The following is a 23,711-nucleotide window of genomic DNA, read 5'->3' on the forward strand; positions in this document are numbered from 1 at the left end:
TTGGAGTGGAGTAGAGTGGGGTACATTGGGGTGGGGTTCACTGGAAGCTGTATATTGGAATAGGGTGGAGTGGGTTAGATTAGAGTGGCGTAAAGTGGAGTGGGGTAGATTGGGATGGGGTTCACTGGAATGTGTATATTGGAGTAGGGAAGAGTGGGGTAGATTGGAGTAGCGTGGAGTGGGTTAGATTGGAGTGGGGTAGAGTGGGTTAGATTGGGGTGGGGTTTACTGGAAGTTGCATATTGGAATAGGGTGGAGTGTGGTAGATTGGAATAGGGTGGAGTGGGATAGATTGAAGTGGGGTAGATTGAACTGTGGTAGAGTGGGGTAGATTGGAGTGAGGTAGAGTGGGGTAGAGTAGAGTGGGGTAGAGTGGGGTTGATTGGGGTGGGGTTCACTAGAAGGTGTATATTGGAATAGGGTAGAGTGGGGCAGATTGGAGTGGGATAGAGTGAGGTAGATTGGGGTGGGGCTCACTGGAAGGTGTATATTGGAGTAGGGTAGAGTGGGGTAGATTGGAGTGGGGTTCACTGGAAGGTGTATATTGGAGTAGGGAGGAGTGGGGTACATTGGAGTGGGGTAGAGTGGGAAAGATTGGAGTGGGGTAGAGTGGGGTAGATTGGAGTGGGGTAGATTGGGATGGGGTTCACTGGAAGGAGTATATTGGAGTAGGGTAGTGTGGGGTAGCTTGGAGTGGGGTTAAGTGGGGTAGATTGGGGTGGGGTTCACTGGAAGGTGTATACTGGAGTAGGGAGGAGTGGGGTAGATTGGAGTGGGGTAGAATGGGGTAGATTGGAGTGGGGTAGAGTGGGGTAGATTGGAGTGGGGTAGATTGGGGTGGGGTTCACTGTAAGGTGTATATTGGAGTAGGGAGGAGTGGGGTAGATTGGATTGTGGTAGAGTGGGGTAGATTGGAGTGGGGTAGATTGGGATGGGGTTCACTGGAAGGTGTATATTGGAATAGGGTAGAGTGGGGCAGATTGGAGCGGGATAGAGTGAGGTAGATTGGGGTGGGGTTCACTGGAAGGTGTATATTGGAATAGGGTAGAGTGGGGAAGATTGGAGTGGGGTAGATTGGGGTGGTGTTCACTGGAAGGTGTATATTGGAATAGGGTACAGTGGGGCAGATTGGAGTGGGATAGAGTGAGGTAGATTTGGGTGGGGTTCACTGGAAGGTGTATATTGGAGTGGGGTAGATTGGGGTGGGGTTCACTGGAAGGTGTATATTGGAGTAGGGAGGAGTGGGGTAGATTGGAGTGGGGTAGATTAGAGTAGGGTAGAGTGGGGTAGATTGGAGTGGGGTAGATTGGAGTGGGGTAGATTGGGATGGGTTCACTGGAAGGAGTATATTGGAGTAGGGAGGAGTGGGGTAGATTGGAGTGGGGTAGATTGGAATGGTGTAGATTGGAATGGGGTAAATTGGAGTGGGGTAGAGTGGGGTAGATTGGAGAGTGGTAGATTGGGGTAGATTGGAGTGGATAGATTGGGATGGGGTTCACTGGAAGGTGTATATTGGAATAGGGTAGAGTGGGGCAGATTGGAGTGGGATAGAGTGAGGTAGATTGGGGTGGGGTTCACTGGAAGGTGTATATTGGAGTAGGGTAGAGTGGGGTAGATTGGAGTGGGGTAGAGTGGGGTAGATTGGAGTGAGGTAGAGTGGGGTAGATTGGAGTGGGGTAGATTGGGATGGGGTTCACTGGAAGGTGTATATTGGAGTAGGGTAGAGTGGGGTAGATTGGAGTGGGGTAGAGTGGGGTAGATTGGAGTGAGGTAGAGTGGGGTAGATTGGAGTGGGGTAGATTGGGATGGGGTTCACTGGAAGGAGTATATTGGAGTAGGGTAGTGTGGGGTAGCTTGGAGTGGGGTTAAGTGGGGTAGATTGGGGTGGGGTTCACTGGAAGGTGTATACTGGAGTAGGGAGGAGTGGGGTAGATTGGATTGGGGTAGATTGGAGTGGGGTAGAGTGGGGTCGATTGGAGTGGGGTAGAGTGGGGTAGGATGAGTGGGGTAGATTGGAGTGGGGTAGAGTGGGGTAGAATGGAGTGGGGTAGAGTGGGGTAGATTGGAGTGGGGTAGATTAGGATGGGGTTCACTGGAAGGTGTATATTGGAATAGGGTAGAGTGGGGCAGATTGGAGCGGGATAGAGAGAGGTAGATTGGGGTGGGGTTCACTGGAAGGTGTATATTGGAATAGGGTAGAGTGGGGTAGATTGGAGTGGGGTAGATTGGGGTGGTGTTCACTGGAAGGTGTATATTGGAATAGGGTACAGTGGGGCAGATTGGAGTGGGATAGAGTGAGGTAGATTTGGGTGGGGTTCACTGGAGGGAGTATATTGGAGTAGGGTAGAGTGGGGTAGATTGGGGTGGGGTTCACTGGAAGGTGAATATTGGAGTAGGGAGGAGTGGGGTAGATTGGAGTGGGGTAGATTAGAGTAGGGTAGAGTGGGGTAGATTGGAGTGGGGTAGATTGGAGTGGGGTAGATTGGGATGGGGTTCACTGGAAGGAATATATTGGAGCAGGGTAGTGTGGGGTAGCTTGGAGTGGGGTAGATTGGAGTGGGGTAGAGTCGGGTAGATTGGGGTGGGGTTCACAGGAGGGAGTATATTGGAGTAGGGTAGAGTGGGGTAGATTGGGGTGGGGTTCAGTGGAAGGTGAATATTGGAGTAGGGAGGAGTGGGGTAGATTGGAGTGGGGTAGATTAGAGTAGGGTAGAGTGGGGTAGATTGGAGTGGGGTAGATTGGAGTGGGGTAGATTGGGATGAGGTTCACTGGAAGGAATATATTGGAGCAGGGTAGTGTGGGGTAGCTTGGAGTGGGGTAGAGTCGGGTAGATTGGGGTGGGGTTCACTGGAAGGTGTATAGTGGAGTAGGGAGGAGGGGGTAGATTGAGTGGGGTAGAATGGAGTGGGGTAGAGTGGAATGGAGTAGATTGGAGTGGGGTAGACTAGGGTGGGGTTCCCTGGAAGGTGTATATTGGAGTAGGGTAGAGTGGGGTAGATTGGAGTGGGGTAGAGTGGGGTAGATTGGAGTGGGGTAGAGTGGGGTACATTGGAGTGGGGTTTATTGGGATGGGGTTCACTGGAAGGAATATATTGGAGCAGGGTAGTGTGGGGTAGTTTGGAGTGGGGTAGATTGGAGTGGGGTAGAGTCGGGTAGATTGGGGTGGGGTTCACTGGAAGGTGTATATTGGAGTAGGGAGGAGGGGGTAGATTGAGTGGGGTAGAATGGAGTGGGGTAGATTGGAATTGAATAGATTGGAGTGGGGTAGATTGGGGCAGATTGGAGTGGGGTAGATTGAAGTGGAGTAGAGTGGGGTAGATTGGGGTAGGGTTCACTGGCAGGTGTATATTGGAGTAGGGAGGAGTGGGGTACATTGGAGTAGGGTGGAGTGGGGTAGATTGGAGTAGGGTGGAGTGGGGTAGATTGGAGTCGGGTAGAGTGGGGTAGATTGTGGTGGGGTTCACTGGAAGCTGTATATTGGAATAGGGTGGAGTGGGGTAGAGTGGGGTAGATTGGAGTGGGGTAGAGTGGGGTAAAGTGGGGTAGAGGGGTAGATTGGGGTGGGGTAGAGTGGGGTAGATTGTAGTGGGGTAGATTGTAGTGGGGTAGATTGGAGTGGGGTCGATTGGAGTGGGATAGAGTGGGGTAGATTGGAGTGGAATAGAATGGGGTAGATTGGGATGGGTTCACTTAAAGGTGTATATTGGAGTAGGATGGAGTGGGGTAGAGTGGAGTGGGGTAGAGTGGGATAGATTGGAGTGGGGTAGAGTTGGGTAAATTGGGGTGAGGTAGAGTTGGGTAGATTGGGGTGGGGTTCACTGGAAGGTGTATATTGGAGTAGGGAGGAGTGGGGTAGATTGGAGTGGGGTAGAGTGGGGTAGAATGGAGTGGGGTAGATTGGAATGGGGTAAATTGGAGTGGGGTAGATTGGAGTGGGGTAGATTGGAGTGGATAGATTGGGATGGGGTTCACTGGAAGGTGTATATTGGAATAGGGTAGTGTGGGGTAGATTGGAGTGGGGTAGATTGGGGTGGGGTTCACTGGAAGGTGTATATTGGAATAGGGTAGAGTGGGGTAGATTGGAGTGGGGTAGCTTGGGGTGGGGTTCACTGGAAGGTGTATATTGGAGTAGGGTAGAGTGGGGTAGATTGGAGTAGGGAGGAGTGGGGTAGATTGGAGTAGGATGGAGTAGGGTAGAGTGGGGTAGATTGGGGTGGGGTTCACTGGAAGTTGTATATTGGAGTAGGGTGGAGTGGGTGGATTGGAGTGGGGTAGAGTGGAGTGGGGTAGATTGGAGTGGGGTTCACTGGAAGGTGTATATTGGAGTAGGGTAGAGTGGGGTTGATTGGAGTAGGGAGGAGTGGGGTAGATTGGACTAGGATGGAGTAGGGTAGATTGGAGTGGGGTAGATTGGGGTGGGGTTCACTGGAAGGTGTATATTGGAGTAGGGTGGAGTGGGTGGATTGGAGTGGGGTAGAGTGGAGTGGGGTAGATTGGAGTGGGGTAGAGTTGGGTAGATTGGGGTGAGGTAGAGTTGGGTAGATTGGGGTGGGGTTCACTGGAAGGTGTATATTGGAGTAGGGAGGAGTGGGGTAGATTGGAGTGGGGTAGAGTGGGGTAGAATGGAGTGGGGTAGATTGGAATGGGGTAAATTGGAGTGGGGTAGATTGGAGTGTGGTAGATTGGAGTGGATAGATTGGGATGGGGTTCACTGGAAGGTGTATATTGGAATAGGGTAGAGTGGGGCAGATTGGAGTGGGATAGAGTGGGGTAGATTGGGGTGGGGTAGATTGGGATGGGGTTCACTGGAAGGAGTATATTGGAGCAGGGAGGAGTGGGGTAGATTGGAGTGGGGTAGAGTGGGGTAGATTGGGGTGGGGTTCACTGGAAGGTGTATATTGGAATAGGGTAGAGTGGGGGAGATTGGAGTGGGATAGAGTGGGGTAGATTGGGGTGGGGTAGATTGGGATGGGGTTCACTGGAAGGAGTATATTGGAGCAGGGAGGAGTGGGGTAGATTGGAGTGGGGTAGAGTGGGGTAGATTGGGGTGGGGTTCACTGGAAGGTGTATATTGGAGTAGGGAGGAGTGGGGTAGATTGGAGTGGGGCAGAGTGGGGTAGATTGGAATGGGGTAGATTGGAGTGGGTAGATTGGAGTAGGGTGGAGTGGGGTAGATTGGAGTGGGGTAGAGTGGGGTAGATTGGGGTGGGGTAAAGTGGAGTGGGGTAGATTGAGATGGGGTTCACTGGAAGGTGTATATTGGAGTAGGGTAGAGTGGGATAGATTGGAGTGGGATAGAGTGGGGTAGATTGGAGTGGGATAGAGTGGGGTAGATTAGAGTAGGGTGGATTTGGTTAGATTGGAGTGGGGTAGAGTGGGTTAGATTGGGGTGGGGTTTACTGGAAGGAGTATATTGGAGTAGGGTAGTGTGGGGTAGCTTGGAGTGGGGTTAAGTGGGGTAGATTGGAGTGGGGTTCACTTGAAGGTGTATACTGGAGTAGGGTAGATTGGAGTGGGGTAGATTGGAGTGGGGTAGATTGGAGGGGAGTAGAGTGGGGTAGATTGGAGTAGATTGGAGTGGGGTAGATTGGAGTGGGTAGATTGGGATGGGGTTCACTGGAAGGTGTATATTGGAATAGGGTAGAGTGGGGTAGATTGGAGTGGATAGATTGGGATGGGGTTCACTGGAAGGTGTATATTGGAATAGGGTAGAGTGGGGGAGATTGGAGTGGGATAGAGTGGGGTAGATTGGGGTGGGGTAGATTGGGATGGGGTTCACTGGAAGGAGTATATTGGAGTAGGGAGGAGTGGGGTAGATTGGAGTGGGGTAGATTGGGGTGGGGTTCACTGGAAGGTGTATATTGGAGTAGGGAGGAGTGGGGTAGATTGGAGTGGGGCAGAGTGGGGTAGATTGGAATGGGGTAGATTGGAGTGGGTAGATTGGAGTAGGGTGGAGTGGGGTAGATTGGAGTGGGGTAGAGTGGGGTAGATTGGGGTCGGGTAAAGTGGAGTGGGGTAGATTGAGATGGGGTTCACTGGAAGGTGTATATTGGAGTAGGGTAGAGTGGGATAGATTGGAGTGGGATAGAGTGGGGTAGATTGGAGTGGGATAGAGTGGGGTAGATTGGAGTAGGGTGGATTTGGTTAGATTGGAGTGGGGTAGAGTGGGTTAGATTGGGGTGGGGTTTACTGGAAGGAGTATATTGGAGTAGGGTAGTGTGGGGTAGCTTGGAGTGGGGTTAAGTGGGGTAGATTGGAGTGGGGTTCACTTGAAGGTGTATACTGGAGTAGGGTAGATTGGAGTGGGGTAGAATGGGGTAGATTGGAGTGGGGTAGATTGGAGGGGAGTAGAGTGGGGTAGATTGGAGTGGGGTAGAGTGGGGTAGATTGGAGTGGGTAGATTGGGATGGGGTTCACTGGAAGGTGTATATTGGAATAGGGTAGAGTGGGGTAGATTGGAGTGGGGTAGAGTGGGGTAGATTGGAGTGGGGTAGAGTGGGGTAGATTGGAGTGGGGTAGAGTGGGTTAGATTAGAGTGGGGTCAAGTGGAGTGGGGTAGCTTGGGATGGGGTTCACTGGAAGGAGTATATTGAGTAGGGTAGTGTGGGGTAGATTGGAGTGGGGTAGAATGGGGTAGATTGGAGTGGGGTTCACTGTAAGGTGTATATTGGAGTAGGGAGGAGTGGGGTAGATTGGAGGGGAGTAGAGTGGGGTAGATTGGAGTGGGTAGATTGGGATGGGGTTCACTGGAAGGTGTATATTGGAATAGGGTAGAGTGAGGCAGATTGGAGCGGGATAGAGTGAGGTAGATTGGGGTGGGGTTCACTGAAAGGTGTATATTGGAATAGGGTAGAGTGGGGCAGATTGGAGTGGGGTAGAGTGGGGTAGATTGGAGTGGGGTAGAGTGGGGTAGATTGGAGTGGGGTAGAGTGGGTTAGATTAGAGTGGGGTCAAGTGGAGTGGGGTAGATTGGGGTGGTGTTCACTGGAAGGTGTATATTGGAATAGGGTACAGTGGGGCAGATTGGAGTGGGATAGAGTGAGGTAGATTGGAGTGGGGTAGATTGGGGTGAGGTTCACTGTAAGGTGTATATTGGAGTAGGGTGGAGTGGGTAGATTGGAGTAGAATGGAGTGGGGTAGATTGGAGTGGGGTAGATAAGGGTGGGGTTCACTGGAAGGTGTATATTGGAGATGGGTTGAGTGGGGTAGAGTAGAGTGGGGTAGAGTGGGGTTGATTGCTATTGGGTTCACCGGAAGGTGTATATTGGAATAGGGTAGAGTGGGGTAGATTGGAGTAGGGTAGAGTGGGGTAGATTGGAGTGGGGTAGAGTGGGGTACATTGGGGTGGGTTTCACTGGAAACTGAATTTTGGAATAGGGTAGAGTGGGGTAGATTGTAGTAGGGTGGAGTGGGGTATATTGGAGTGGGGTAGAGTTAGGGATAATGGAGTGGGGTAGATTGAAGCAGGCTAGATTGGGTACAGTGGGGTAGATTTGAGTCGGGCAGAATGTAGTAAGTTAGATTGGAGTTGGGTTGAATGTAGTGGGGTAGATTGGAGTGGGGTAGAATGGAGTGGGGTAGATTGGAGTGCGTTAGATTGTGTACAGCAGGGTAGATTGGAGATGGGTAGAATGTAGTGGGGTTGATTCTAGTTTGGTAGAATGTAGTGGGGTAGATTGGAGTGGGGTAGAGTTGGGTAGAATGGAGAGGGGTAGATTGCAGCGGGTTAGATTAGGTACAGTGGGGTAGATTGGAGTCGGGTAGAATGTAGTGGGGTAGATTGGACTTGGGTAGAATGTAGTGGGGTAGATTGGAGCGGGTTAGAGTGGAGTGGGGTAGATTGAGGTAGATTGTATTGTAGTACATTGGGGTGGATTGTTGTGGGCTGGAATGGGGTAGAGTGAAGTAGATTGCGTGGCGTGGGGTGGGGTGGACGGCGTAGAGTACAGAAGTTTGGAGTTGAGTATGGTAGATTGGGGAAGCTGGATTGAGGTAGAATGGAGTAAAATAGATTGTGGTAGGGGTAGAGTGAAGTGCAGTAGAGTTGGGTAGATTGGAGTAGACTGGAGTGAGGTAGATTGGAGCGGGTTAGATTGGGTACAGTGGGGTAGATTGGAGTTGGGTAGAATGTAGTGGGGTAGATTGGAATGGGGTAGAGTTAGGTAGAATGGAGTCGGGTAGATTGAAGCGGGTTAGATTGGGTACAGTGGGGTCGATTTGAGTCGGGCAGAATGTAGTAAGTTAGATTGGAGTTGGGTAGAATGTAGTGGGGTAGATTGGAGTGGGGTAGAGTTGGGTAGAATGGAGTGGGGTAGATTGGAGTGGGTTAGATTGGGTACAGTGGGGTAGATTGGAGTGGCGTAGAATGTAGTGGGGTAGATTCTAGTTTGCTAGAATGTAGTGGGGTAGATTGGAGTGGGGTAGAGTTGGGTAGAATGGAGTGGGGTAGATTTGAGCGGGTTAGATTGGGTACTGTGGGGTAGATTGGAGTCGGGTAAAATGGAGTGGGGTAGATTGAGGTAGATTGTATTGTAGTACATTGGGGTGGATTGTTGTGGGCTGGAATGGGGTAGAGTGAAGTAGATTGCGAGGCGTGGGGTGGACGGCGTAGAGTACGGAAGTTTGGAGTTGAGTATGGTAGATTGGGGAAGCTGGATTGAGGTAGATTGGAGTAAAATAGATTGTGGTAGGGGTACAGTGAAGTGCAGTAGAATTGGGTAGATTGGGGTAGACTGGAGTGGGGTAGATTGGAGCGGGTTAGATTGGGTACGGTGGGGTAGATTGGAGTCGGGTGGAATGGAGTGGGGTAGAGTTAGGTAGAATGGAGTGGGGTAGATTGGAGCGGGTTAGATTGGGTACAGTGGGGTGGAGTGGAGTGGGGTAGAATGGAGTGGGGTAGATTCTAGTTTGGTAGAATGTAGTGGGGTAGATTGGAGTGGGGTAGAGTTGGGTAGAATGGAGAGGGGTAGATTGGAGCGGGTTAGATTGGGTACAGTGGTGTAGATTGGAGTCTGGCAGAATGTAGTGGGGCAGATTGGAGTTGGGTAGAATGTAGTGGAGTAGATTGGAGTGGAGTAGAGTTGGGTAGAATGGAGTGGGGTAGATTGGAGCGGTTAGATTTGGAACTGTGGGGTAGATTGGAGTCGGGTAAAATGGAGTGGGGTAGATTGGAGTTGGGAAGAATCTAGTGGGGTAGATAGGAGTGGGGTAGAGTTGGGTTGAATGGAGTGGGGTAGATTGGAGCGGGTTAGAGTGGAGCGGGGTAGATTGAGGTATTGTATTGTAGTACATTGGGGTGGATTGTTGTGGGCTGGAATGGGGAAGAGTGAAGTAGATTGCGTGGCGTGGGGTGGACGACGTAGAGTACAGTAGTTTGGAGTGGAGTATGGTAGATTGGGGAAGCTGGATTGAGGTAGATTGGAGTATAATAGATTGTGGTAGGGGTAGAGTGAAGTGCAGTAGAGTTGGGTAGATTGGGGTAGACTGGAGTGGGGTAGATTGGAACGGGTTAGATTGGGTGCAGTGGGGTAGATTGGAGTCGGGTAGAATATAGTGGGGTAGATTGGAGTGGGGTAGAGTTAGGTAGAATGGAGTGGGGTAGATTGGAGTTGGGTAGAATGGAGTAGGGTAGATTGGGTACAGTGGGGTAGATTTGAGTCGGATGGAGTGGGGTAGATTGGAGTTGGGTAGAATGTAGTGGGGTAGATTGGAGTCGGGTACAATGTAGTGGGGTAGATTGGAGTGGGGTCGAGTTGGGTAGAATGCAGTGGGGTAGAATATAGTGGGGCAGATTGGAGTAAGGTAGATTGGGGTAGGGTGGAGTGAAGTGTGATAGAGTGGGGTAGATTGGGGTGGGGTGGATTGGAAGGAGTGGGGTAGACTGGAGTGGAGTGGGGTAGATTGGAGTGGGGTAGATTGTAAAGAGGTAGAGTGGGGTAGACTGGAGTTGGGTAGAATGGAGTGGGGTAGACTGGAGTAAGGTAGATTGGGGTAGGGTAGAGAGAAGTGTGGTAGAGTGGGGTGGATTGGATGGAGTGGGGTAGGTTGGAGTAAGGGAGATTGGGGTAGGGTAGAGAGAAGTGCAGTAGAGTTGGGTAGATTGTGGTAGACTGGAGTGGGGTAGATTGGAGTGGGTTAGATTGGGTGCAGTGGGGTAGATTGGAGTCGGGTAGAATATAGTGGGGTAGACTGGTGTGGAGTGGCGTAGTTTGGGTTGGATAGATTGTGAAGAGGTAGAGTGGGGTAGACTGGAGTTGGGTAGAATGGAGTGGGGTAGAGTGGGGTGGAGTGGGGTAGATTGGAGTAAGGTAGATTGGGGTAGGGTAGAGAGAAGTGTGGTAGAGTGGGGTGGGGTGGAATGGATGTAGTGGGGTAGATTGGAGTAAGGGAGATTGGGGTAGGGTAGAGAGAAGTGCAGTAGAGTTGGGTAGACTGGAGTGGGGTAGATTGGAGTGGGTTAGATTGGGTGCAGTGGGGTAGATTGGAGTCGGGTAGAATATAGTGTGGTAGATTGGAGTGGGGTAGAGTTAGTTAGAATGGAGTGGGGTAGATTGGAGTTGGGTAGAATGGAGTAGGGTAGATTGGGTACAGTGGGTAGATTTGAGTCGGGCAAAATGTAGTAAGTTAGATTGGAGTTGGGTAGAATGTAGTGGGGTAGATTGAAGTGGGGTAGAGTTGGGAAGAATGGAGTGGAGTAGATTGGAGCGGGTTAGATTGGGTACAGTGGGGTAGATTGGAGTTGGATGGAGTGGGGTAGATTGGAGTTGGGTAGAATGTAGTGGGGTAGATTGGAGTGGGGTAAAGTTGGGTAGAATGGAGTGGGGTAGATTGGAGTTGGGTAGAATGGAGTAGGGTAGATTGGGTACAGTGGGGTAGATTGGAGTCGGATGGAGTGGGGTAGATTGGAGTCGGGTACAATGTAGTGGGGTAGATTGGAGTGGGGTTGAGTTGGGTAGAATGCAGTGGGGTAGATTGGAGTCGGGTAGAATATAGTGGGGCAGATTGGAGTAAGTAAAATGGGGGAAGGGGGAGAGAAGTGTGGTAGAGTGGGGTAGATTGGGGTGGGGTGGATTGGATGGAGTGGGGTAGACTGGGGTAGAGTGGGGTAGATTGGAGTGGGGTAGATTGTAAAGAGGTAGAGTGGGGTAGACTGGAGTTGGGTAGAATGGAGTGGGGTAGACTGGAGTAAGGTAGATTGGGGTAGGGTAGAGAGAAGTGTGGTAGAGTGGGGTGGGGTGGATTGGATGGAGTGGGGTAGGTTGGAATAAGGTAGATTGGGGTAGGATAGAGAGAAGTGCAGTAGAGTTGGGTAGATTGGGGTAGACTGGAGTGGGGTAGATTGGAGTGGGTTAGATTGGGTGCAGTGGGGTAGTTTGGAGTTGGGTAGAATCTAGTGGGGTAGACTGGGGTGGAGTGGGGTAGTTTGGAGTTGGGTAGAATATAGTGGGGTAGACTGGGGTGGAGTGGGGTAGATTTCAGTGGGGTAGATTGTAAAGAGGTAGAGTGGGGTAGACTGGAGTTGGGTAGAATGGAGTGGGGTAGAGTGCGGTGGAGTGGGGTAGATTGGAGTAATTGAGATTGGGGTAGGGTAGAGAGAAGTGCAGTAGAGTTGGGTAGATTGGGGTAAACTGGAGTGGGGTAGATTGGGTGCACTGCGGTAGATTGGAGTCGGGTAGAATCTAGTGGGGTAGACTGGGGTGGAGTGGGGTAGTTTGGGTTGGATAGATTGTAAAGAGGTAGAGTGGGGTAGACTGGAGTTGGGTAGAATGGAGTGGGGTAGAGTGGGGTGGAGTGGGGTAGGGTAGAGAGAAGTGGGGTAGATTGGGGTGGTTGTGGATTGGATCGAGTGGGATAGATGGGGTAGAGTGGGGTAGACTTCGATAGGCTGGGGTAGAGTTGGGTAGAATGGAATGGGGTAGGATGGGGGCAGTGTGCAGTGGAGCCAGGTAGCTGCTTCAAGAGTCATGGTACACAAGCGCTCACATGGAAGAGCCGAAGTGACGTGTCAGTAAAAGGAAGCGCGGAACAGAAAACAAAGTCAAAGGTAGAAAACACAACACTAGTCAGAAAAAGTTAAGTTCTGTGAATCTCTGCACGGCGGACGGATACAAATTAAGTGGGATCAGTTGGTGGTGTCCGGACTCCGCTTCAAGTACCTTCACTGTATAGAATACGCACAAGTGACATAAATAACAGATTCTCCACCAAGAAAGGAGTGGGAGCTGGGGGGGGGGGGGGGGGTGAGAGCACGGACCTCATACAGGGTACACAGCCCCCCACTGTGTGTAACACTGTTCCAGACCCCCTTGTATCATCCCTGGGGGGACAGAAATACTGGAGTTGGCGAGAAGGGGGGGGGGCGCAGACCGGATCACAGGGGGGCAGCAAACAAACCTCGCCCCCTGAGGGTAACCCTGTCTTCTTGCAGTACAGTGTGCCAGTCTCTGTCCACACTAGGCTTCAGCGCCTGGTGGGGGGCCTGGTGGGGGCAGTAAGCGCTGTATAATTACCCATCACCCACCTGTCTGCAGCTGCTCTGCCCCGTTCTTCAGGTATTTCTTCAGGTACTCGATGCACCTTCCCTCCAGGTAGTCCTTCCATCGCTGGGCGATGATCCTCTCCGAGTTCCATCGGTCCTGTGTGATCCTGGCCGCATCCATGGCCGCTGTGTACGTCTGTCTGTCCTTGTCGAAGCTGAGGAAGTCGTGTCCGTCGAAGGCGTATTGACGGAACCCCCCCACGGAGCCGTCCTCCCGGAGTTCACAGCCGTACATGGACTGGACCACGTGGAGACCTGAGGGGGGGAGAGGAGAGGAGAGGGTGAGCAGAGACACTACCCCCCCCCCCCGTCCGCTCGGAGCTCACAGCAGGACATGTATTGAATAATGTGCAGACCTGAGGGGGGAGGGAGGGAAGAGAAGCACGAGGGGCAATCACCAGCACCCCTTCTCCCCCCCTCCCTCAAAAGCCGCCACTGAGGAGACACAAGAACCGCCCCATGGGGCGTCACCCGGAGCTCACGCCCGGAATCCTAGGGGACACCTGTGGGACCTGAGGGGGGAGAAAGAGTGGGGGCTGAGGGGGGGGACATGGGGGAGGAGGGGGAGCCCAGCAGGAGAGCAGCGGAGAGACGCTGTCTGAGGAGGGGCGGGGGGGGGGGGGGGGCAGCAATGATCGATCCAGGAGACCAGAGGTGGAGTGAGAGCCTGAGGAGGGGGGGACAGAATGAGGGGGGACCCAAGAAAATCCTTACCGCCCCCCCCCCCTACTCCATCAAAGCCAATCACCAGAGCGCAGCCAAACACCACCCACAGCATGTGGAGAGGGGGGGGGGGTCATGAGGGCCTGAGGGGGGGGGGGGGGCAGAGGGTCAGTCACGTTCAAGCCCAGAGAGACCGTAGACCCTCATAAAGCCCCCATAATGAGGGAGAGGACTGTGGGGGCACTGGGGGGGAGGCGTGGGAGGGGGCAGCACGGAGTGTGTCTGAGGGAGAGAAGCCCCTAGTTTGGGGGTCTTGTTACCCCCCCCCCCCCCCCCCCCAGCCGCAGGCACAAACACCCCTCACAGCCTCTGCGCTTCAGAATGTTTTGCGTGACTGCGCGTGATACCCCCTTCTGCAGTCACTCGAACCCCTAAGCACTGACCTGTCACACCTCACTCGTCCTGGGTCTACACCCCCCCCCCCCCCCCCCCGTTAAGTTCGACCCACAGCCACACTGGAGCCCCCCTCCCGGCCGTTCCTCCAACCCCCCCCCCTCAACATCCAGATGCCCCTCACCTCCCCCCCCCCTCTGCATGAGGCCCCCTCTCCCACTGTCACGCACTTCCGGTTGCCCTGCTTCCCTCGGACACACTCCCCCCCCATGTCCCCTCCCCCCCCCCTCACTCACCTCCGGTCTGGTTGACTCGCTCCATCGCGATCCTCACATTGGCCTTCTCCACCTGCTCCCATCCTCGGCTGATCTCCGTGTTCCTCTCCCAGTACTGGGGGTCCTCGGCGGTGATCCGCTCCATCCAGGGGGCCCGGGGCTGGTATCTGGGGCGCTCACTGGTGTAACTGGAGATGGGGACGTCATCCACGTACCCGACAGCGGAGAACTGGGGGGCCCCGGGGAGGGGCCCCGAGAGGGTGGAGTAGAAGTACCGGAGGGAGTGCGAGCCTGGGGGAGAGAGAGAGGGGGTCAGGTAAGGATCTCAGGGAAGGGGGGGTGTCAGCCCCGCACCAATAATGCATATTCCCGGGCACCCCATCACCCCCCCCCCCACCCCACCCCCTCTGAAATAGCAACTCTCTGCTGGGTTGGGGAAGTGGGGATCACCTCTCACAACTACCCTGCCCCGCGCGGCCCCCCTCCCTTTCACCCTCTTCAGCACTGGGGGGGCGGGGGGATGTTCTGGAGGATTCCACAGTCTGAGATGGTGATGACACCGTGGGCCTCTATTTACATAACCACGTCCATTCCACGATATATCCACGCCCCTCAATGTTGATGCTGGGAGCCTTAGATGTATCTAACAACACCCCCACATCTCTTTGATCAGTGGAAGTGTAAGAAACTCCAAGAGAGCCTCCTACGAAAACCACTGTTATCGACCCTGCAAGGATTAAAGGGTGTGTGTTCCCTGCAATGCCTTTAACCCAATGACTGCAGGTGAAGCAGCTGAATGCACAGGACTTACTGAGATCGGTATATAATACTTGGGACCCCATAACTAGGGAGAAAGGTGTGATGGTGATAGGGGGAGGAGTCACGAGGGGCGGAGTCATAAAAACCAGACTTTGACAACAGTTTATGCTTTTATTTTTTAATAACGCAGCCACAAGGACAAATGAGACAGTAAATATGTCTGGGTTAGGTGCCTGACACAGAGGCTGCGTTTTAAAATATCTCTTGGGGTTCAGGCACCTGCTGCAGAGATCTGTGAGCAAACAAACTTTTAGGGGATAATAATACTGACAAGAAAACTCTGGGGGTTAATGCACTTGCTACAAAGAACTGTGGGCACCCAGCAACATTTAAAGGATAATGATACTGGCACGATAACTCTGGAGGTTAATGCACTTGCTGCAGAGATGTGCATGCCCACCTAGGAACTTTTAGGGGATAATAATACTGGCAAGATAACTCTGGAGGTTAATGCAGATGCTGCAAAGAACTGTGCGCATTGCAACATTTAAGGGGTAAAAAATACTGGCAATATAACTCTGGAGGTTCCTGCACTTGCTGCAGAGATCAGTGTGTCCCCAACACCTTTCAAAGGTTAATAATACTGGCAAGATAAGTCTGACGAATTTTGACTCAAAGTAGCACAGACGGTTACTGTGCCTGCGGCAAAGCACACTGTGTAACATGCAGACCACGATTTCTATTTGTAGGCCCAGCAACTACTATTGTCTACAGTGTATGCTACTCACACCGCAGAAGTAGGGGACTCGGGGAGGAGACCGGAGAGGAAGGAGAAGTAACAGAGGGAGCAGCAGGAGCCTGGGGAGAGAGTGCACACACCCCTCCCCCCACATGCAATACATTCCCTCTGCACCCCCACACAACACTGAACTCCCCTACCCCCTCCACATGCATTATAAAGACACCCCCAGTCCTCCACCCCCCCTTACAGTGTATGTGACTCTTACAAATAAACGGGGCGTCCCCAGGGCGGGGCCGAAGGGAAGAGTGAGGGGGAGCCGGGGAAGTTCCTCAGGGAGAGGGTCGGGGTGGGGGTGTCAGCGGCGCAGCAACACTCCACAGCCCCTCCCCCACCCGGAAAAACACCCCCCCTCATTCACTCACGATCCTCCTGATCTGAGAAATAGCGAGTCTGTGCTTGAGGGGAAGGGGGAGTGTAGGCTGGGGGGGTCGGATCGAGACACCACCTCTCACAGAGCTGCACTGATGGTGGACCCCCCCCCCCCCCCAAAAAAAGCTACAACGACCCCAGCGGCCACTCCTCCCTCTCACCCTCTTCAACACCGCAGGGGGAGTGGGGGGTGGGAGGTTAGTCTGAGACGGTCATGACACATTGGGCCTATATTTACAAAACCACTCCCCTTTAACAATATAACCACGCCCCTTCAATGCTGATGGTGGGGGTCCTAAATGTATCTGACAACACCCTCACATCTCTTCGAGCAGGGGAAGTGTAAGAAACCCCAAGAGAGCCTGTAAACCACTCTGTTATCGACCTTGCAAGGATTAAAGGGTGAGTGTGCCCTGCAATGCCTAACGAGTCCAGGCGAGACAGCTGAACGCATAGAGCTGGGATCCGTTGGAATGCACTGGGACCCTATAACTAGGGGGCAAGGTGAGAATGGGATAGGGGTGGATTCATAAAAAGCACAGTCTGTCAGTCAACATTTTTATTTTTAAGAACTCTGCCACAAAAAAGGTAACAAGGACAATATGACCCTAAATATGTCAGGCTTACTTACCTGATCACAAAGAGGTTGCGTTTTAAAATATCTCCTGGGGTTCAGGCCCCTGCTGCAGAGATATGTATGCAAAGCATCTTTTAAGGCATAACAATACCAGCAACACAACTCTAGAGGTTGATGCACTTGCAGCAGAGATGTGTGTGTCTAGCAACATTCAGAAGATAATAGTGCTGGAAAGATAACTGAGGCGGTTAATGCACTCGCTGCAGAGATCTGTGTGCCCAGCAACATTCAGGGGATAATAGTGCTGGAAAGATAACTGAGGCGGTTAATGCACTCGCTCCAGAGATGTGTGTGTGCCCAGCAACATTAAGGGGATAACAGTGCTGGAAAGATAACTCTGGCGGTTAATGCACTCGCTGCAGAGATGTGTGTGTGCCCAGCAACATTCAGGGGATAATAGTGCTGGAAAGATAACTGAGGCGGTTAATGCACTCGCTCCAGAGATGTGTGTGTGCCCAGCAAGGGGATAACAGTGCTGGAAAGATAACTCTGGCGGTTAATGCACTCGCTGCAGAGATGTGTGTGTGCCCAGCAACATTCAGGGGATAATACTGCTGGAAAGATAACTGAGGCGGTTAATGCACTCGCTGCAGAGATGTGTGTGTGCCCAGCAACATTCAAGGGATAAAAGTGCTGGAAAGATAACTCTGGCGGTTAATGCACTCGCTGCAGAGATGTGTGTGTGCCCAGCAACATTCAGGGGATAATAGTGCTGGAAAGATAACTGAGGTGGTTAATGCACTCGCTCCAGAGATGTGTGTGTGCCCAGCAACATTCAGCGGATAATAGTGCTGGAAAGATAACTCTGGCGGTTAATGCACTCGCTGCAGAGATGTGTGTGTGCACAGCAACATTCAGGGGATAATAGTGCTGGAAAGATAACTCTGGCGGTTAATGCACTCGCTGCAGAGATGTGTGTGTGCCCAGCAACTTTTAGAGAAGAATAATACTGGTAAGATAACTGAGGCGGTTAATGCACTCGCTGCAGAGATGGGATAATAGTGCTGGAAAGATAACTCTGGCGGTTAATGCACTCGCAGCAGAGATGTGTGTGTGCCCAGCAACATTCAGGGAATAATAGTGCTGGAAAGATAACTGAGGTGGTTAATGCACTTGCTCCAGAGATGTGTGTGTGCCCAGAAACATTCAGGGGATAATAGTGCTGGAAAGATAACTCTGGCGGGTAATGCACTCGCTGCAGAGATGTGTGTGTGCCCAGCAACATTCAGGGGATAGTAGTGCTGGAAAGATAACTGAGGCGGTGAATGCACTCGCTACAGAGATGTGTGTGTGCCCAGAAACATTCAGGGGATAGTAGTGCTGGAAAGATGGTTAATGCACTCGCTGCAGAGATGTGTGTGTGCCCAGCAACATTCAGGGGATAATGGTGCTGGAGATAACTGAGGCGGTTTATGCACTCGCTGCAGAGATGTGCGTGTGCCCAGCAACATTCAGGGGATAATACTGCTGGAAAGATAACTGAGGCGGTTAATGCACTCGCTGCAGAGATGTGTGCGTGCCCAGCAACATTCAGGGGATAACAGTCCAGGAAAGATAACTCTGGTGGTTAATGCTCTCGCTGCAGAGATGTGTGTGTGCCCAGCAACATTCAGGGGATAATACTGCTGGAAAGATAACTGAGGCGGTTAATGCACTGGTTGCAGAGATGTGTGTGTGCTCAGCAACATTCAGGGGATAATACTGCTGGAAAGATAACAGAGGCGGTTAATGCACTCGCTACAGAGATGTGTGTGTGCCCAGCAACATTCAGGGGATAACAGTGCTGGAAAGATAACTCTGGCGGTTAATGCACTCGCTGCAGAGATGTGTGTGTGCCCAGCAACATTCAGGGGATAATACTGCTGGAAAGATAACTGAGGCGGTTAATGCACTCGCTGCAGAGATGTGTGTGTGCCCAGCAACATTCAAGGGATAATAGTGCTGGAAAGATAACTCTGGCGGTTAATGCACTCGCTGCAGAGATGTATGTGTGCCCAGCAACATTCAGGGGATAATAGTGCTGGAAAGATAACTCTGGTGGTTAATGCACTCGCTGCAGAGATGTGTGTGTGCCCAGCAACATTCAGGGGATAATACTGCTGGAAAGATAACTGAGGTGGTTAATGCACTCGCTGCAGAGATGTGTGTGTGCCCAGCAACATTCAGGGGATAACAGTCCTGGAAAGATAACTCTGGCGGTTAATGCACTCGCTGCAGAGATGTGTGTGTGCCCAGCAACATTCAGGGGATAATACTGCTGGAAAGATAACTGAGGCGGTTAATGCACTGGTTGCAGAGATGTGTGTGTGCCCAGCAACATTCAGGGGATAATACTGCTGGAAAGATAACAGAGGCGGTTAATGCACTCGCTGCAGAGATGTGTGTGTGCGCCCAGCAACATTCAGGGGATAACAGTGCTGGAAAGATAACTCTGGCGGTTAATGCACTCGCTGTAGAGATGTGTGTGTGCCCAGCAACATTCAGGGGATAATACTGCTGGAAAGATAACTGAGGCGGTTAATGCACTCGCTGCAGAGATGTGTGTGTGCCCAGCAACATTCAAGGGATAATAGTGCTGGAAAGATAACTCTGGCGGTTAATGCACTCACTGCAGAGATGTGTGTGTGCCCAGCAACTTTCAGGGGATAATAGTGCTGGAAAGATAACTCTGGCGGTTAATGCACTCGCTGCAGAGATGTGTGTGTGTGCCCAGCAACATTCAGGGGATAATAGTGCTGGAAAGATATCTCTGGCGGTTAATGCACTCACTGCAGAGATGTGTGTGTGCCCAGCAACATTCAGGGGATAGTGCTGGAAAGATAACTCTGGCGGTTAATGCACTCGCTGCAGAGATGTGTGTGTGCCCAGCAACATTCAGGGGATAGCGCTGGAAAGATAACTGAGGCGGTTAATTTTTGTACTTTTTTTTTGGGACTTTTATAGCGCAACGGCTACTCCAAAGGAGTGTCCCGGCACTTTGTGCTCCAGACCTAAAGAAAGAGCTGGAAAACATAACAGTAAAAAACAGGAGCCTAAAATAGAAAGTGGACTATCCGGAGAACAACCAAGTTTTTAAATCCTTCCTGAAGACAAGCAAGTTCGAGGTAGTCCGCAAGGACACCGGTAAAGAATTCCAAAGCTGAGGGGCAAGGAATCTAAAGGACCGGCCGCCTAGACGAGCCCTTTTGATACGTGGTACCCGAGCCAGAGCCAATGTTTCCGACCTGAGAGATCGTGTAGGTCGGTAGAAGTCCAACCTCTTCTGGAGATATTTAGCACCATTACCATGCAAGGCCTTATGGGCTAGGGTCATGGCCTTGAACAGTATCCTCTTCCGCACAGGGAGCCAGTGTAGGGAGAGGAGAAGGTTAGAGGCACTAGTGCGACGATGCAGGCCAAAGATCGTTTGGGCTGCAGCGTTCTGGGTCACCTGCAAACGCTGAAGGAGATATTCTGGCAGGCCCAGATATAGGACATTTGCATAGTCTAACCTGGATCCTATAAGTGCCTGGACAGTAATCCTCCGATGTTCCTCCGACAGAAGGGGAAAGAACTTACGCAACATTCTGAGGATCCCGAAGCATGTTCCCGTAAGAGTAGAGACCTGGGATTTGAGCGAAAGCTCATTGTCAATTTTTACTCCCAGGTTCTTAGCCCACTTAGAGGACTGAGTGGGAGGGAACATGTCGGCGGGCCACCATCCATGCCAATCTGGTTCCGATGGGCATCCGAAGAATAGTATTTCGGATTTATCCGAGTTGCACTTGAGGCTGTTGTGTTGGAACCAATTAAAAACAGCCCCAAGGCACTCACGGATCCTTTCTCCATCGAACTCCTCGCCCTTACCGCAGGTGAACAGAAGCTGGGTGTCGTCAGCATAGGAGACAATCCGGGCCCCACAGGACTCTGCCAATGTCGCCAGAGGGGTCATAAGGATGTTGAATAGAGTGGGGCTCAATACAGAGCCCTGAGGCACTCCAACTCCCAATGGCGGCATTTCGGCAGACCCAGGCGGGACCCAGACCGTCTGCCGGCGGTTGGCCAGGAAGGAACGAAACCAGTTGAGCACCGTCCCCCCCAGACTGATGTCGTGTAGTCTAGTGAGGAGATCCTCATGGGGGACGGTGTCGAACGCCGCCGACAGGTCCAACATAACCAACATCACCCTGCCTCCGGCATCCAGCACCTCCCTCACGATCTCAGACACTTCCAGGAGCGCCGTCTCGGTGCTCAAGTTGGAACGAAAACCCGACTGGGATTCATGGAGCAACTCATGAGACTCCAGGAAGTTAGAGAGCACGCTATGTACGTGATTTTCCAGGATCTTGGTAAGTGCTGGAAGGAGCGAGATTGGCCTATAGTTGGATGGCACTTCTGGGTCAAGATTAGGCTTTTTAATGAGAGGGATGACCATAGCCTGTTTCCAGGACTGGGGCAGAAATCCCTGACTCAGGGAAAGATTAAGAATGGGATTGGCCATGGGATTAACGGCGTCTGCCATTCTCGCTAAGAATTTTGCTGGGCAGGGATCTAGCGGTGAGCCCGATTTAAGGTTCCTCATCAAGGCTAAGGATGCAGCAGCTGAAAGGGGCGGGAAGTCTAACAGAACTGGGCCTGGAGACAACAGAAGAGTTGTCTCAGTCGGCAGAGTTGACGGGTCATCTATAGGTCTCAGAGGAAAAGAGTCCTGAATTTGCCTAATTTTGGTGGTAAAAAAAATTAGCAATGGTGTTGGCCCAGGTCTCTGCCGGAGCGTCCTGAGCTGAGATTGACCGCGGGCTGATGAATTCGCGCACAATCGAAAAAATCTCCTTACAGGAGTTTGCCGCGTCTTCAATCCTTTTAGCAAAATAACATTTCTTGCCCTGGAGTATTAGATCATGATATGACTTTAACATGGTTTTATAGAGTTGTTTAGCCTCAGGCTCATACTGGACTCTCCAAGCCCGCTCAGCGACTTTGCATTGCCTGCGATGATGAGCCAATTCCTCCGTAAACCAAGGGGCCGAGACCCGTTGGGCGGCGGACCTGGGTGGCTGTAATGGGGCGAGCTCATTTAATCTAGCAAGAAGCCAGGATTACAGGCTCTCCAGGTCTTTCTCCAGGTCACCCGAATAGGACATGGGGTGATCCACCAGAGCCTGTGCTAGCAGATCCGGAGTTACCCGATGGAGTGCCCTATAGCTGCCACCCTGCTGTCTCGTGCCACTGGCCGGAGAAATCGTAGTAGATGATATTTCGAAATGAACAAGACAATGATCGGACCATAGGACTGGCAGGAGTGTTACCGCCATAATAGGTAAAGTGGAAAAAACCTGGTCAAGTGTGTGGCCTTTGTTATGGGTCGGGCCAGAGATATAGGGAGTAAGGTCCAGAGTAGATGCAATATCCAGCAGCTTAATAGCATCCTGGTCTTGGGGATCATCCATATGGAAGTTAAAATCTCCCGCCAGTATGCACCGCTCCGATCTTAGAACAAGGACCGACATAACCTGCTGGAGATCATCAAGAAAGGATCCCACCGGGCCCGGAGGTCTGTAAACAACCAGACCCTTCAGTGCTTGCTGAGGCGATAGGGAGATGGTAAAGGCAAGTGAATCAGCCCCTGCGATGGTATTTGTGTGCGTGACCGTGCTTGTAAAAGATTTTTTCACAACCAGGGCAACTCCTCCCCCCCTGCCCTTGTCTCTATCCTGTCGATGGATGATATAGTCAGAGGGAACGGCTGCCGCAATGTCCGGATGGGAGGAATCATTGAGCCATGTCTCGGTGAGCATCAGACAGGTAGGACTGGTCGTCGAAAGGAGATCAAAAATCTCTTGAGCGTGTCGGTGCAGCGACCTCGTATTCAGGAGTAGACAGAGATGTTTAATGCTACAATCCTTAATGGGGCTGGGGGAAGGAAGATTGCGAGTGGGATGCCATTTACACGCAGGGCACTTATGTCTACCCCTATATCGGGCAGGGAAGACTGAGTGACAAGACGCAACCCCGTCACGCAAAGAGAGGAGTTCCTGGGCGGAGTAAGAAAGCATAATGGCCAGAAGTACCTGCCACGCCGAACGCCTCCGGGACGCTGACGGGCGCAGACGGGCAGGACTCTGGCACGACTCCGGCGCAGATCCGGCGCGTCCGCAGTCCGCGTCCGCTGCGCGGAGGAGGGGGTGAGCTTTTTATAGCGCTACTAGAGCGCGAGGGCGAAGAGTCCTACCCCCAAGATGGCCGCCAAAATGAGATCCCAGCCCTCGGCGTCAACACTCAGCCGAGGGCGGTCTCACAGTCCCAGGCAAGGGAGAGGGATCAGGGCAAAGCGCTTACAAGCGCTGGGAAGTCTAAGGCAGGCAGCGCTAGGCTCAGGCACGCTTATAACACAAGCGCGAGCACAAGCTGCACAAAACATAAATTAAAATGGACAGCATGAAAGTCAAACACGCTAAGTTAAAAGTGCCAAAGAATAGTAAAGAGACCTCCCGGCTTCCGCCTCAGGAGGGAAAGGTAGGTAGCAGTTGGTAATCACTTGCAGGATGTTCCGTTTCCCTTTTATAGCGCTACTAGAGCGCGAGGGCGAAGAGTCCTACCCCCAAGATGGCCGCCAAAATGAGATCCCAGCCCTCGGCGTCAACACTCAGCCGAGAGCGGTCTCACAGTCCCAGGCAAGGGAGAGGGATCAGGGCAAAGCGCTTACAAGCGCTGGGAAGTCTAAGGCAGGCAGCGCTAGGCTCAGGCACGCTTATAACACAAGCGCGAGCACAAGCTGCACAAAACATAAATTAAAATGGACTCGCTGCAGAGATGTGTGTGTGCCCAGCAACATTCAAGGGAAAATAGTGCTGGAAAGATAACTCCGGCGGTTAATGCACTCGCTGCAGAGATGTGTGTGTGCCCAGCAACATTCAGGGGATAGTGCTGGAAAGATAACTGAGGCGGTTAATGCACTCGCTGCAGAGATGTGTGTGTGCCCAGCAACATTCAGGGGATAATAGTGCTGGAAAGATAACTGAGGCGGTTAATGCACTCACTGCAGAGATGTGTGTGTGCCCAGCAACATTCAAGGGATAATAGTGGTGGAAAGATAACTGAGGCGGTTAATGCACTCGCTGCAGAGATGTGTGTGTGCCCAGCAACATTCAGGGGATAATAGTGCTGGAAAGATAACTGAGGCGGTTAATGCACTCACTGCAGAGATGTGTGTGTGCCCAGCAACATTCAAGGGATAATAGTGGTGGAAAGATAACTCTGGTGGTTAATGCACTCACTGCAGAGATGTGTGTGTG

The 23,711-nt window shown here is 52.1% G+C and overlaps 1 protein-coding gene across 3 annotated transcripts in view; it reads right to left on the reverse strand.

Annotated features, from left to right (window-relative positions):
- Window positions 1–23,711, reverse strand: part of LOC147663552 (putative HLA class I histocompatibility antigen, alpha chain H) — a 366,189-nt gene that overhangs the window by 277,847 nt on the left and 64,631 nt on the right. For all 3 annotated transcript variants that reach the window (XR_015305296.1, XM_086950368.1, XM_086950369.1), the window contains 2 exons: window positions 13,892–14,161; window positions 12,522–12,794 (listed from right to left, as the gene is read on the reverse strand). Coding sequence is in view for 2 of the 3 variants with exons in the window: in XM_086950368.1 (XP_086806494.1) it covers window positions 12,522–12,794; window positions 13,892–14,161 (543 nt within the window). In the remaining variant the exon portion in view is untranslated. The remainder of the gene's footprint in view (window positions 1–12,521; window positions 12,795–13,891; window positions 14,162–23,711) is intronic.

This window comes from Lissotriton vulgaris, unplaced genomic scaffold, assembly GCF_964263255.1.
Source record: "Lissotriton vulgaris unplaced genomic scaffold, aLisVul1.2 SCAFFOLD_628, whole genome shotgun sequence".
Taxonomy (NCBI): Eukaryota; Metazoa; Chordata; class Amphibia; order Caudata; family Salamandridae; genus Lissotriton; species Lissotriton vulgaris.